At 49.5% G+C, this 15,892-nt stretch overlaps 1 protein-coding gene across 1 annotated transcript in view; it reads right to left on the bottom strand.

Moving 5' to 3' along the window:
- The window catches only part of LOC119450844 (transient receptor potential channel-like), a 144,531-nt gene that overhangs the window by 86,948 nt on the left and 41,691 nt on the right, over nucleotides 1-15,892 (bottom strand). Inside the window, 3 exon segments of the mRNA XM_037714337.2 lie at nucleotides 3,150-3,341; nucleotides 6,247-6,374; nucleotides 7,404-7,648. Coding sequence (XP_037570265.1) covers nucleotides 3,150-3,341; nucleotides 6,247-6,374; nucleotides 7,404-7,648 — 565 coding nt within the window.

Raw genomic sequence — 15,892 nt, 5'->3', positions numbered from 1 at the left:
GCAAATATCGCATACATGAACCAAGAATTCAGCAAAAAAAAAAAAAAAAGCCGCCTAGCTTCGCTTCATAAAGATTGTGACATGTGCGTTCGATGTGCACGATTTCGATCCTGACAAGCTCCACCGACGTGAATTTTCTGAGCAAGCAATTAAGGTTAAGAGACGCAACTAAGTTTACATAAGTTACCTTGCAAAAAAATGCTGTTCCAAGCGGTAAACAGCTAAGTAAGTAGAACCCCGCTGATACGTTTTTCACGGGACCGTTAAAAAAACGTAAGAGCCGGGAAACGCAAGAGCCAGGAAACCAGAAAAATTGAGAAATGGGAGTAGTGTTGAACTGCACAAAATATTATTTTAATTCTTACGCGTGAAAAAAAGTCGTAGTTTCGCCAGACAGCCGAAGTATCGACTGCAATAGCAAATTAGTAGACATGTAGCTATACAAAGTAAGAATAGTAGTTTTATCGTCTGTATAAACTTCTAAACATTCGATTATTAACTATATTAAGCATCGTGTCAGCGCCCACAGGCAAACATGAACACATCACACTCGATGAGCGCGGACACGCGCTGTCAAACGCCGATGTGAGGAATTCAAGCGCCGCTGCTGAAGCGAGCGAAGTGACCTTCGTGCGGTTGTCTATCGCTTCAACGCAAACTGAGCGCCGAGAACACACAGCACGCACAAAGCTACGAGCCGCCGACGCAGCTACACTGCGTAGACTCTGCCCCCAACGTAGATCGCTTTCAAGATACGGCCCGCGCAGTACGCAGTTGATGCCAGAGCACGACGCGGTCCGTTTAAATCCCTATATAGGTCCGCTATCCCTCCCCCTCGCCGGTGCCTCGAGCGCAACGGAAGAAGGCGCGCTTCCTCCCTGCTTTTCTTTCTTTCGCGCGCGAGATTTAGACGCAGTCGTCGGCTCCCCTCGCACGCTTTCACTCGCACATACTGTATACGGCGCGCGGCGATGGCGTTATCGCCCTTGGACATTATACGGAACATCTATGAGCCAAAACCAATTTTAGGGCCGCAACGCGTCATAGACACCATCTTTAGATAGCAAATACGGATCTCAAGGGCCATACTTTTGCTGGCGGAAACCGAAAATACGTCATAAGTGTCGCCCCCGGCACTTTCGGCGGCCAATGCCATCGTCAAGCAACCAAGCTAAGCGACGTGAAAAGTCAAAATGGCCGCTCGGGCCGGCGCGGGGTGGCAGTTCGCAACGTATGATGCGGGAACGGTGCCACAGTTGCGACGTAACAGCGGGGTTACCAATGCATTGGGTTCTATGGGAGCTGTGCCGGGACCGGCCGAAAACGAAGTAACAGCCGGAAAAACGCAGCACCTGGGAACGTAACAGCGGGGTTCTACGTAGTACATTTATTTCTTAGGTCGCTTGGTCACTTCACCGATATATGTTGTAGAGGGCAGCGCCTTGCTCCTACCCGCTATATATAGTCCAAAACGTTCGCCAAACACGTACACCCGTGAGCAAGAATATACGGACCAGGGGCCACGCGAAAAAGCCGATTTTTTTTCCTCTGCCTATGAACGCAACTTGAAATTGAGGACTGCAGTCCAAACTTGGCATTGCGAACTTTTCAGTGTACTCACCAATTCCAGTTTATCCTTGTTAATTACGAAGGAATTCACTTTTTTCGGCGACCCTGTGGTCTGCATACTTTTGTTCACGGGTGTACATAATCGAAACGGAAAAAATAAAATACTTCATCACTTACAACGGAACTGAAGAAACCAACGGCACGTCAAACAGCTTCGGCCAATACAACCACCAACCTTACTTCGTGTAGTTGTCCCATAATTTGCTATCAAGATGCTTCGGCTTTCGTGCGATATGCGGCTTTTTTGAGAGCAGGCGACGATCAACGGCGGAGTAACACAGTGATTCGCAGAATAGAGAGACAGACAGACGATAGATAGATAGATAGATAGATAGATAGATAGATAGATAGATAGATAGATAGATAGATAGATAGATAGATAGATAGATAGATAGATAGATAGATAGATAGATAGATAGATAGATAGATAGATAGATAGATAGATAGATAGATACTTTCAAAGTGGCAAATGTTTGCCAAGAAATGCTTCGCATTTAACACACACCAAACCAACGCCTAGGTTGCTCTTGTAAATCAATTTGTTACTTGGTTAGATAGCGAAACCGTTTCGTGTCTTGTTCCGTCAGTAGACAGTAACCTGTGTACTGAAACTTACTCGGAAATGGAAGCCCCTCTAGAAGCGTTATAAGCTTAGTAGGGTAGGAACGAGGCGAATAGGAAACGTAGGCGGTTCCGGCACCCCATCGACCGCATCACGTTGTTCTCACACCAGCTCGACCAATTCGTGGTGGTGGTTTATGGTAAAAAAGTCACAGTTTCGCTCGAAAGTCGAAGCCTCGATTGCTACAGCAAATTAGTAGACGGCTATACGAAGTAACGATAGTAGTTTTATCGGCCGTATAAACTTGTAAACATTCACTTACTAACTAAATTAACAAGCAAGGTGTCACGTGCGCACAAGCAAACATGAACACATCTCACTCGATGACCACGCACACTCGTCAAAATGCAAGTGCGGCCGCAGCAGCGAGCGCATTGACCTTCGTGCTGCCTCTCACTTAACGCGAACTAAGCGGCGAGAACACAGCGCACACGAAGCTGTCAGCACTCGGCGCACTCTGTTCCCATCGCAGATCGCTTTCAAGATAATGCCCGCGCGGCCGCGCCGTAAGCAGCCGCCGTCGGAGCAGAACGCCCCGACCCCCATTTTGCCCTCCCCCCGCTACCTTGCGCGCGACGGAGGACGGCGCGCTTCCTCCCCGCCTTTCTCCCTTGCGCCCACGAGATTGAGCCATCATCGTCGGCTCACCCTGGCACACTTTCACTCGCGCATACAGCATACGGCAGAACATCACGGCACATACGGAACATCACGGCGACGACGGCGGCAGAAATGCGCCTGGAGTGTCCATATAATGGCTATCGCAGAAAAATGCGTCCGCAAAGTAGCGGGCAGCAAGCGCTATATGTGTCGATGAACTCGCGACACGTGCAAACAGTCAAGTAGCATCCTCAATGCACTGAACATCAAAATTAGCTCTAGCGAAGATATCACCTACGGGGCTGCGTCCCAGGGCACCCTCCCAGCAGACAGAGCGGAAGAACTGCTCTCCCTGGACTTTCTTGAAGAGCTGCTTGAGCCTCCTGGGCGTCAGGTATTTGTGGACGCGGAATCCCCGCTCCAGGAAGATATGCACGAAGTCCTCACGGCCTGGACGAACCAGGGCCTCCTCGAAGATGTCTCGGTCCACCTGTCGTAACCGCAGAGCCATGAAAGTACAGCTCATAAAGTGTTACGAACCAGATGTTCTTCGAAGCAAATAAAAAAAAAAACACCACATGAACCAGGAGTGAACGCAGCTGAGTTCCTTCAACCACCTTGATCATGATTGAGTTTGAATGTATTCAACTAGGTATGACCTTTAAAGTCAATTCGCTGCTAAACTACTTAAACCTAAAGTCTACTACTACCCTTAACTTAGGTCAGACAGAGAGAGCGCCTTCAACCAAGCTATGCGGTATTTCGTTCAAACTAAAGTTATACGCATAAATAACCTAAACAATTAGATTCATTTTGAAAACTCGACGTATCACACACCTTGCTGTGCCATCCCAACAAATTTCGCTCCTTAAAAAATCGCCGCCCGAGCACTCCGGACAAATGGTTAACCAGCGAAACTGAAACGCGCGGCCGCGGTGTTTATCACTGGGTTAATCCCGACGGTTCATTCAAGTATTTCTCAAGTATTGGTTATGTCTTTGTGTTTCTTAATGAGGTTACACACACGTTCGGCTGCCACGGAGTGAACGACGTCACTGACGGTATGCCCGCAGTCCGCCGTTGTCGCTTGGGTTCGAGGTCTCGAGTTTGCTCGACGGCGTCGGTTAGCAGCATTCGCCCGCCATTGCCGCTTGCGATTCTTCGAAATTAAATTGCTTCAAAATTAAATATGTCCGTAACGTAAGACAATGAATGGCTCACACCCTTTAAGCAACGGCTCATACCCCGGTAAACGCGGCCTCCCCATTACGACGACAGAAAAGTGAAATTCTACGCTGGAATTATGAACGGCAACGCAGCCAGCTGGGAAGAAGACCACGAACGCGGGAGCAGTGGCACGAGCGCGTGCCGAGCTCGAGCACGAGCGCAACCCGAGAGGCTCCAACGAGCCAGCTACGGAAGAAAACGACGACCCTCGAGCCAATGCTGATGATGATAGTTTTCTGTGGACAGGCGACTAACAGAGGCTTTTTCGTTTCGCCTAGCCATATAAAGCTTCGCTTTAAAAATAGGAGCAAGCTTGACATGTTCGTACCGGTTCACTTTGGAAACGGTGCGTAGAACAAGAGTCAAGGCAAAGAAGAAAAAAGCAAAGCCACATGGCGCAGGACGAAGGCCTCTCCCTGCGATCTCCAATTACCAGCCAGAAGCATCGCCTAAGTCAAACGAAGGCCGGCAGAAGAGTCCTGAAGAAGAACGGCTGGGAGGAGACGAGACAGACGGAGCGAGGACAACTATCAGACGTCTGGCTAGAAGCCATCAAGGTAAAACAACTCCCCAAGAACATGAGCCCAGCACACCACAGCGGCAGACGGGAGGCCAGAGCAAAGGCTTACAACAGACTGCTGGCTGGGCAGAAGGGGATAACGACCCCCTTCTGGCTGGGCAGAAGGGGGTCGTTTTCTTCCGTAGCTGGCTCGTTGGAGCCTCTCGGGTTGCGCTCGTGCTCGAGCTCGGCACGCGCTTCACAGACGCCTCCAAAGACAGAGGAAAAAGCTGGGCGACCGTAACGGTGACAACCAAAGAAAAGCTGCTAACGTGCGCGACGGTAAAAACAAACAACGTCGACGAAGCAGAAGAGCTGGCAATTGCCCTGGCCCTCACTATACAAAGCAGGACCAGAGTGGTCACAGACTCGCAACAAGTGTATAGAAGCTTACAGTCGGGCTGGGTGTCCCGGTTGGTACTTCGGGCGCTCAAAGGCAAGGAACCCCCGAAAGGGGAAGAGATAGAATTAATCTGGGTTCGCCCACTCCGCAGTGGAGGGAAATGAGTTTGCCCACCAGCAGGCCCGAGCGCTATCACACCGGGCCGCAGCCGCGGAGAGGGAAGAGGAGAACGCAAAGAGCCAACCACTGGTCACGTACAAAGACATAGTGGAATAATTACAGAAACGGGAGACAGAGCTTCCCCGAGCCACACCTCAAGTTAACGAGGGAGCAGCAGACAACATATAGGCAGATCCAGACAGAGTCGTTGCCCCACCCCCGATTACAAAACCGCATGTACCCGAGCCAGTACGGGCAAGAATGCCCTGTGTGTCACGAGCCAGGTACACTCCAAGACATGATAGCAGAATGCAAGTTTAGCCAACAACACCCACCACTCCTCACCAATCCTAACCCCAACATGATCCCCCTACCCATCCAACCCCTTAGAGAGCGATGGAAGATCTTGCTGTCCAGCCCCGCCCTGGAAGACCAGCGTTGGCTCGTAACCAGGGGCCAGGCGGCGAGAACAGCATATGGATTCCCGTGAAGTGGGAACCACTTTCATCCGGCGCATGCGCTTAAAAGCTCACAAAATAAAGTTTTTCATTCATTCATTCCCCTGTCTTGCGCTAGCTGATTCCAACTTGCTCCTGCAAATTTCCTAACTTCATCACCCCACCTACTTTTTGCCGTCCTCGACTGCGCTTCCCTTCTCTTGGCACCCATTCTGTAGCTCTAATGGTTCACCGGTTATCGATCCTACTCATTACATGGCCTGCCCAGCTCCATTTTTTTTCTCTTAATGTCAACTAGAATATCGGCTATCCCCGTTTCCTCTCTGGTCCACACCGCTCTTATCCACACCGCTTTTCGTTCCGTCGCTCTTTGTGCGGTCCTTAATTAACTTGTTCTCGAGATTCTTTGTTAACCTCCAAGTTACTGCCCCATATGTTAGCACCGGTAGAATGCAATGATTCTGCACTTTTCTTTTCAACGACACTTCCATCAGTGATCCTTCAGTGAATGATAATTACCGTTATCGGTTTTGTGCTCTTGATTGGCGCTTTTGTGAGCCACTTTATGCACGTAACTAACCTATAGATAGGAGTGGCTCACTGGTAACCGCATACTACCGTTGCACGTCAGCGCCCCTGTGTTGCTCACCTGGAATTTACAAGACGGATCCTTCAAGAAGACTTGCGACATCGCCACATCAGGACAGTTCCAGTCGATGGTGAGCATAAGGTCCTTCTTCATTTGGTTGTAGCGCAAGATCCTCTCGGGCCTTTGGGCTGAAATTTAAGCAATTTCAACAATGTCGGTGCTTGCGTTCTCGTATCTTTTCGTATACGATTTCTTTTTTTTTTTTTACTGTGGCGTCATTTTCAAAATAAATGAAACAACGTCATTTATCGCTTCACAATATTGCCGGCAGAGAAAAAAAAAAGGGGGGGGGGGGGGGGGGCTCGTTTAACGCTTGACCTTTCCTTTATAGATGTGTCCATGAACAGATACCAGCAATGCCACAACAAGTATCCTTCGGGCGTTCATTTCCTTTCTGGACGTGCCATCTACTTTACCGACGTCAATTATGCAAACAAGTTGCCGGCAACAGAAAATCACGCGAATGACCTGAATCAGTGCTTTTGTCAGAGCCATCCATATACGTTCAGTCAAGGCTTCATTCTGGGTCATAGCGAACTTTCTCAAGCACTGTCGCATGCCGAGTTTCGCGTAACATGCCAAAATGAAGTTGACCCGCTAGTATTTATCATTGCTTTCACGCTTTCCCTCTAAGTGTGTGTGTGTGTGTGTGTGTGTGTGTGTGTGTGTGTGTGTGTGTGTGTGTGTGTGTGTGTGTGTGTGTGTGTGTGTGTGTGTGTGTGTGTGTGTGTGTGTGTGTGTGTGTGTGTGTGTGTGTGTGTGTGTGTGTGTGTGTGTGTGTGTGTGTGTGTGTGTGTGTGTGTGTGTGTGTGTGTGTGTGTGTGTGTGTGTGTGTGTGTGTGTGTGTGTGTGTGTGTGTGTGTGTGTGTGTGTGTGGTGGTGGTGCGTGCGTGCGCGTGTGCGTGCGCGTGCGTGCGCGTGCGTGCGTGCGTGCGCGCGCGAGAGAGAGAGGGTGTGCGTGTGTGTGTGTGCAATGCTTGAATTAGTCGTTCTTTACATCGACATTCCAGGAGCCAGTTCACTTCGCCATGCAACTCACACCTCGACCGTATATATGAATGCCGATAGTCTCCATTGGCTCCCTCATGAGGTAAAAATATAGCGCAATTCGCAATGACCCGTCATTCCTTCACTCAAGGGGTACACAAGAAGCCTACCTTTAAAGAATGCGTTCAGCAGGATCTCGTCGAGGCGCGTCAGGTCACAGGAGCGGCTTCGGATGTCCACCAGTGTGAGGCAACGAGACTGACAGGAGAGCCGGGCGCACTCGACGATGCGGTCTCGCAGCAGGTTCCGGGCCAGGGCGTTGTCCCGGTACGCCGGGTATAGCAGGCACAGCATCGAGGCCAGCTCGGGTTTCAGAAAGTTCTCCACGAACTCGGGGTCCCACACGGCGGGACTCCTGCAGGCGCAAGCAGCGTCGTACAAGACGCATGCGATGCGGCTTCTACACGAAACGAGCCTCCCCGTAGACACCGCATTCGTTGTGCAGCCCTAAGTGTTGCGATTAACACAGCCGACAGTCGCTGCCCCTTACGAAACCTCATTCGCAGCAAGTCCCCAACCTCCCTTCACTGAAGTGACTAATAGCCAGGTTAGGCTGAAACGTATTCGTGTGCGGCTAAGTCGTTTTATTAGTGACGTCCCTAGTGTTTTTGACTAGCAATCGCTTTGGTTGCGAGTGCCGACCAGGCGTGGAAAACGTATTTGGTGCATTGTTGATATTTGTAACAACGTCTTTCTTTTTCAGCATAACAACACATCTTTCAGTTCTTTGTACCTAGGTTCTCAACACAACACACAGATATGTCTACAAGATTACACAACACACAGATAGGTCTACAATATCATCATCATCAGCCTATATTGATGTCCGCTGCAGGACGAAGGCCTCTCCCTGCGATCTCCAATTACCCTAACCCTACCCCTACGGATTGCGTGCGCTATCTCAACACACGCTATTTATCGAGTTTAACGTACCACGTAGCATTTACGTACGCAAAAGGCGTTGGAAAGCAAGGCGGCATCCGTTGCCACCGCTGCAGTACAAAATGTTGCGATGGCTGCGCTCTTGCTATAATTTATCACCAATAGATGGCTTATCAGGCATTCAATTCGTCTAAGAATCGCATGTTAAGAGCGGCTAGCCCGCCCAGCTTATGAGATCGTTGGGTGATTTAATCGTTGGATGTAATCAGATTATAAAAGAATCGGCGACAACATAGGAAACAGAATCAACGAAAACATTCCAGAAACTTCCCATACAGAAAAGTGTGTCTTGCGCTGAGCGACAACCTTTCACATCTGTAAGCCTTAAGGTTTATGGGACTCCTTATATATGGAAATTCACATGGCCATGTTCATACAGAACATAACACTTTGCATGGCAAAGTGTGATGTTCGAGTACAGGAAATAATTGAATAATTTGCATGTTGTATCTACAATATACAACATGCAAATTATTCAATTATTTCCTGTACTCGAACATTACACTTTGCCATGCAAAATGGTTCAGTGTGCCAATATTATCGAACTTGTGAGCTGTGTCCTTTTATTAGATGCTTACAAGGTTCACAGTGGTTTCAGAGCATACTGACAAACGTATACATTGTGTATCCTTTTTCGGTGACCGTTTTATCACCGGCTCACCACTGTTACAAAGTTAGCGCTCGGCGTAAGACGCGCCTATTCGTAATTAAAATCAATTTAACTATAACTTCATATCATTTTTTCTTAATTAAATCGTAATGAAAACGCGCATCAAAGTTTTCTCGCCCATTCGCTGATTCACTAGCAAAATAAGCTTCTCTAATAAGATCGTGCGCACGACGCGAACAATGGTGTAAATTCTTGAACGAATGCGAGCGTCAGTGATTACGCAGGAATGTACGATGAGTCATGTAGACGACGCACTTGGCCCGTGGCTCAGATTTCGATGACCGACGAGTGTGGTTGCCTCAGTCGTTGTGCTCCGAGTGTTACTTGTTTTCTTGGGCACAGGTTCGCTTAGAATAAGTTAGTTTCATGATTCAAAGATTGGTACTCACTGGTTTTTCACCGTCACTACGACGTGACAATATTGAAATCATGCCTGACAAAACAGCGCTAACACGGGCGAGGACGAATTAAGGTATAGCTACACACACGCTCGTGTGTATGCCCATCTTTCTTCGTCTCTTCTAGCGCTGTTTTTGCCAAGTATGAGCGTTCAACAACTAGCCCAAGTTTATCCGTTGACACAAACTGAAGTCATTTGCTAATTATATGGACACTCCAAGCGCATTTCTGCCGTCAGCGTCGCCGTGATGTTCCGTATAAAGTCCAAACACGATAACATCGTCGCCGCGCGCGGTACGCTGTATGTGCGAGTGAAAGCTTGCGAGGGTCAGCCGACGATCGCGGCTGAATCTCGCGCACGCGAGGGAGGAAGGCGGGGAGGGGCGCGCCGCCGTCTTCTCTTGCGCGCGAAGCACGGGGGGGAGGCGACGGAAAGTGGGGGAGGGTTCTACTACGGCGGCTTCTGCTTTCGGCGCTGCCACGCGGGCGCCGTATCTTGAAAGCGATCTGCGATGTGGACAAAGTGCACCGAATGTCGGTAGCATCGTTTGCGCTGTGCTTTCGACTTTTAGTTCGCGTTGAAGCGAGAGACAGCAGGAAGGTCAATTCGCTTGCTGCTGCTGTCACGCCTCCTCACTCCAGCGTTTTGACAGCGAGTTTCCGCGGTCATCGAGCGAGATCTTTTCATGTTTACCTGTGCGCGCGTGACACCGTGCTTGTTAATTTAGTTAGTAAGCGTATGTTTACTACTTTATATGGCAGGTAAAACTACTATCATTACTTCATATAGCTGTCTACTAAATTGCTATCGAATCGACGCATTGCCTTTCGGGCGAAACTGCGACATTTTTTTTTCGTGTCACGAAAGCATCTATTGTCTGAATAAAGATGCACGATACGAAATATGTATACGGTTCCGCATGAACATGGCTATGCGAATTTCCATATCATAAGGAGTCCCATAAACCTTACGGCTTAAAAAATCCCCATAATTCCATATGTGAGGATCTATATCTCCTTAGTTAATATTGCCACGCATACTTATCTATCTTTTCCGGTGACCGCCTTGCTTCACCTAACAGATGTTAAAGGTTGTCGCTGAGCGCAAGACACACTTTTCTGTATGGGAAGTTTCTGGAATGTTTTCGCTGGCTCTATCTGTTGCCTATGGTGTCGCCGATTTTTTTTTTTTAGAATCTGATTACATCCAGCGATCAAATCATCCAACGATCTCATAAGCTGGGCGGGTTAGCCGCTCTTAACATGCAATTCTTAGACGAATCAAATCCCTAATATGCCATTTATTGGTGACAAATTATAGCAAGAGCGCAGCCATCGCACCATTTTGTACTACAGCGATAGCAACGGATGCCGCCTTGCTTTCCAACGCCTTTTGCGTACGTAAATGCTACGTAGTACGTTAAACTCGATAAATAACTTGTGTTAAGATAGCGCACGCAATCCGTAGGAACCCGATAACGTACGGCGCATGCGCATGGGACAGAGCGCGATTTTAAAGCAAGTAGCGTTCCTTGGCTCTTTCGCCCGTTTCGGTTGTGTTCGGCAGCCGGACTTACTCCGCCGATGCAAAGGGTGCGTATGACGATTGACGATGGTGGTGTGCGACAACGACGTGACGATGACTGTATCACGACGGCAATGGGAATCACTACGACAAAATGACGAATACGGAACGACCACGACGGCACGACGACGAATGCAGGAGGACGATAACATTATACGACGACGATGTAACGACGGCCAATAGTCCAGGACTGTAGCCGGGAGCCATCAAGTACGAAGACGACGGCGTGATGACAACATTACTTCGTGTACGACCAATGCAATCGGAAAGAGCCGCCTCGATTCGCACTATATCCGGTGCACTATGTCCGAATATTGGCCAATCGTACAAGACCAGGAGCCAACACGGATGACAATGGTGCAACAACAACGGCGTGGTGACGACATTACTGTCAGTATGGGCCGCGTATTCGGCAAGAGCTTTCGGCAAGACATCGGCCAGCAGCAGCAGTGGGGAATTCGAAGGAAGAGGCCAATAAAGATTTGCGTTAATAAAAAGGCGAAAGCTTGCACTAGGCCGCGCAAAGCTCCAGCTACAGCGAAGCTGGCCGATTGATTGCGTATCTTGGTTGTAGCTAGGTTGAACTCGGCTATGTCGAGGTTTAAACTTGGTCGTAGCTAGGCCTATACTCGTGTACGTCATCTGTGCTAGTACTGGAAAGGCTGCGGTAGTACAGGGAAGGTGCGCCGCGCCATTACGCCACCGCCGCGCTATCGCCGCCGCCCTAGCAGGTGTGACGTCATGCTCCCTCGCACCATCGTGTTACCGCCGCGCACCTTTCCAGTACTAGCACAGATGACGTACACGAGTATAGGCCTAGCTACGACCTAGTTTAAACCTCGGCATAGCAAAGTTCAACCTAGCTACAACCACGAGACGCAATCAATCGGCCAGCTTCGCTGTGGCTTGAGCTTTGCGCGCCCTAGTGCAAGCTTTCGCCTTTTTTTTCTCCTGGCTCAGCGCGCAGCGGAGAGAAGAGAGGCGGGGGTCGGGAAGGGAGGGAGCTGGCAAGGAGGAGACCGCGTGCGCATGCGCCGCGCCGCCCTCCTGGGTGTCGCCACCCCCCTGGTTGCCATGGCTACGGCACGGCATTTTCTTGATACGAACCACACATTACGGCTGGCTTAAACAGCTTCGCTGTTGAAGGAAGAGCACCCCACCACAATATGACGTCTCACAGGAGTCTCCGAGCGAGCAACGCCTAGCGCGCAATCCTGGGCCTCTTCGATTATCCGTCTCTGACAGTCCCGGACTGTCCGAAAGACTGCACACGCAACGCTCATTGGCTGAAAGCACTGTCTCGGGCAGTCCGGGACTGTCAAGAACGGATAATCGAAGAGGCCCCCTATGAGAAAGACTCGCTGCCCAAGTGGCGCTGCAAAAGCACCGCTAAACAGCGCCCCCTACGGCGAGTTCGTTGGTTTCGAATAGGGTGAAAGGTGGCCGTAAGCTGCTGAAAGCTCAGGAGCACAATGTAGTCGCTTTCGCTTTTGCTACGGTTTGGATTTCGGCGAATTTCAGGCGTGCAAGAATTCTTCAGGCCAAGCACTCTTCGAAAAGGCAGGAAGCTGTTCAACGCCCAGTACGTTTACGACGTGCGGGAGATAGCAGGGAGTATTTCGGCGCACTGCCACTCGCAAGTTCAGCGAATGGCATACGACATTGAAATACAGGAAAGTTCTATGAGGCACGTTCGCGCGATTAACGACAACGAATGGACGAAGAAATTGCTCTTAAGAAACCCAAAATGATCTGCAATAAACGGCGAAACGGAATCGTGAAAGGTCCACCGAGTCCCGAGTCCCGACTACTGCTGGCCGCGGATCTATGCCGTTTCTGCAGCCCAGTCAATCGCGCAAGCACTTTTGCAGCATGCACGGCTGTTACGCGTAATTTTCAACATTTGTCTCCACAAAATTCTTCAAATTGTGTATGTGCGCGGTGGCAGTTCGCAAATTCGCATGCTGACAGCCGTGGTTTTGCAATCTGCCCCGTGTTGGCTGCGCGCTCGGAAACTACTTTGGGTTTATAGACGTTTTCACGAGGGCGCTCCCGACGGTCTGGCGTGGAGAGTATGTGCCTGTGTTGCCTGTTCGGTCTGGACTGTGAGCTTGCCTTGCGCTTGCATTGCGGAGTGGTAGCTTTCCTTCGATGTTTCCGTTTATTTTTGTCACGAATGACTTACGCTCGTAAATAATGGCATATATACTCATCAAAAGGCTACAGGCCAGCACTGTGCAGTTTATGGGTGCACAAACAACCAGCGGAAAATAACGATTTTAGGGACTAAGTGTGTCCACAACACAGCCCTCCGCGAGACCACTGCCGCGATGTGGTATGTCCACGCTTCGCCGGTTTCCTGCATCACCTGAGGACTTGGCATTTCAGTCTAATGTGAACCAATGCACACATCAGTAAAATAACGCATTTTGGTAAACTCCTTTCGGCACATTTCCCAACAGGTTGCGAGAATTGTCAGCTCCTCGATGCAATATTTTCTCGTATGTAGTGGCAGAGGCTACATTTGTTATTCTTTCAAACACGACTTCATTCCAGTGCCTAATACGGGGGTCACACGGCGTACTTTTCATCGTGATCGAGCCCGATATGGGTCGAATTTCTTGGTCGCCATTGGATTCTTTGCTCAATCTGCGGAAGGGAGCCCATCGCGGTCGAACATTCCGATCCAGATCGGTCTCGATCGCTATCAAAAGTGGCCGTGTGACACCGGTATAAGACAAATTGAAGCACTCTGCGAGAGAACTAGTCGGTAAATACACTTCGCAACTATCAGGAAAAATCGTGTCCTATGGAAGATGTATGCAGACCCTGTGTCTACCAAAACATTGTCTCTGCGTTCACACGCACCCTGCGCGGCCCTGCCCATAAAGTTAATAACTTCAACAGTGTGGTGCTGCATCGAGCTCACCCATCTTTGAGCGTTGTCTATGTGCTTGGGCAGCAAGAGAATGCAAAAACGAACGTGTCAACCTCATCAGTGCGGCCTAGCGCCAGTGTTAAAGTTCGGGAACCGTAATGCGCTAACTGTGCGTGGCGTAGAAATGCGCTAAATGAGCCCGCGCAAGTAAGAACGTAAAAAAACGGTATTCGCATGGGTGCGCGGACAATAGCATCATGCTTCCAAGAATAACAGTAACGAAAAAAAATTCGCACAGTCGATCAAGTGAAATACTTACGTGCGTGCAGAGACTGCTTCGCTGACCACTAAGCGCTTTTCACTCACGGTCAGTAGTGGTTTACAGTCATATGCACATGTATTTATTCGACAATTGTTAAGACACGACATTACTTTATTATGAACATAGCACAGTGAGGCGGTGTAAGGGAAACAAGAGAAAGAGCAGAGATGGCCCTAACGCTGCCATATTAATGGCTTATTTCGCTTCAGAGATAGCGCACACGAGCAATTCTTGCCGTACGCGATATCTTCAATACAAACTTCGCGCACGATCTACGTTAAGGTTCACCGTGAGCGAAGCGTGTTCCAAATTCAGACATTCGAAAGAAAAGCCATCCCAGGTAAACAAACGTAAAATATATGTAAACAAATATATCTTTATAACAAGTCCTGTTATAATCCCTATTGGGATTGAGAGTATGTATAAATAAATAAATACTAAAAATAAAAATCTAGCACCTGGGCTGTATCAGTCGCGCTGGCATCTGTGATCACTGCCGCGCGTCGGTCGCCACGCTTTATGCTTTGACGTTTGGTTATAAGCACCCTGCACCGCACCAGATCCAATAAATTTTGCATGATTGAGCTGTTCAGTTGCGTCGGAAGCGTATGGAGTAACCACCGCATATCTACCAACCACTGACACGCGTCGTCAGGCCGCCGGCACCTGGTTCTATAAGCATTGCCCGACAGCTACGTACGCGCCTGCTTTCAATAAATGAGGCAACCCTCAATCGCGAAACGTAATGGTGATCAGATTCAATCGACGATACGGTCACATGTGCCCAGCAATAACAATGAAATATACCGCTCGACAATGAAATGCAATATACAACAATGAAATATACGCCAGGTCTCGACGAAGCAGACGCGGCTGCCGCCGCTACCGACGAAGAAACACCACATCCACTGGCTGGGCTTGCTGTTGCCATGGCACACTACACTGAGCGCTCACGCGAGCACGTGAAACATGTAACAAGTCAAGCGGCACAAGACAAGCGAAGCGGAAGAAAACAACCGAAATAATGCGCGGCGAAGATCACACAACCGAAGTGCGGCCGGCCTGCTCTCGCAAGGCGCACAGTCCAAAATGGCGGCGACGCTAGACGTCGCTCGTGTCGGCCAATGGCGCTGCTCAAACGTCGGTTTGTGAAAAGGTCTATAGGCACCGGGCGCGGGATGCATTTAGACCGGTGGCGCCTTCATGCGGCTGCGCCGTGAAAGTAATGGCATGTGGCGGCCGGGCCGCGCGCAGCAGGCGCTGCCGTGAAACAAAGTCTGATCAAACATGTTGCGTTTTATTGCGAGAGCAATTATATGGACACTTTTGGGTGCACCAACAGTTACTGAAACATGACTGAAGCTGGTTACGCCATTCAATCCAATCGTTGTTCATCGCGGCATCGCGTTTTTCAGGCGGAAAGTCTGTATATGTGCGGTCTGTAGGCAACAGCGCGTTCAGTGCTCAGCAATTGAAACGCGATACTCGAATCGCATGGTCGCCAGCGCTTTTTGCACTGACTGTAAGCGCTGGGGACACCGAACTGATGCATTGTGGTGTAGAGGGAAAGCGAAAACCTTCGTAACGCATTATGACTGCATTTGGTCCCACGGCGCTCACCTGTGGTTTGAAAAGAAAAAAAAGAAACGGCGGCAGCCGCGCGCTGCCAGCGCTTCAATCGCTGGGCACTGTACATTTCCGACGCTGATTTGCTATGGTCTAGTTCTAACGTTAATAGGGAGTTTTAGAATAAGGGCCCCAAAGAAATAGCGTCGACACCACTGCGCATGCGCGAGACGCTAA

This window comes from Dermacentor silvarum, chromosome 4, assembly GCF_013339745.2.
Source record: "Dermacentor silvarum isolate Dsil-2018 chromosome 4, BIME_Dsil_1.4, whole genome shotgun sequence".
Taxonomy (NCBI): domain Eukaryota; kingdom Metazoa; phylum Arthropoda; class Arachnida; order Ixodida; family Ixodidae; genus Dermacentor; species Dermacentor silvarum.
Note: the sequence above shows the minus strand (reverse complement) of the source record. Positions and strands in the feature narration are given on the sequence as shown.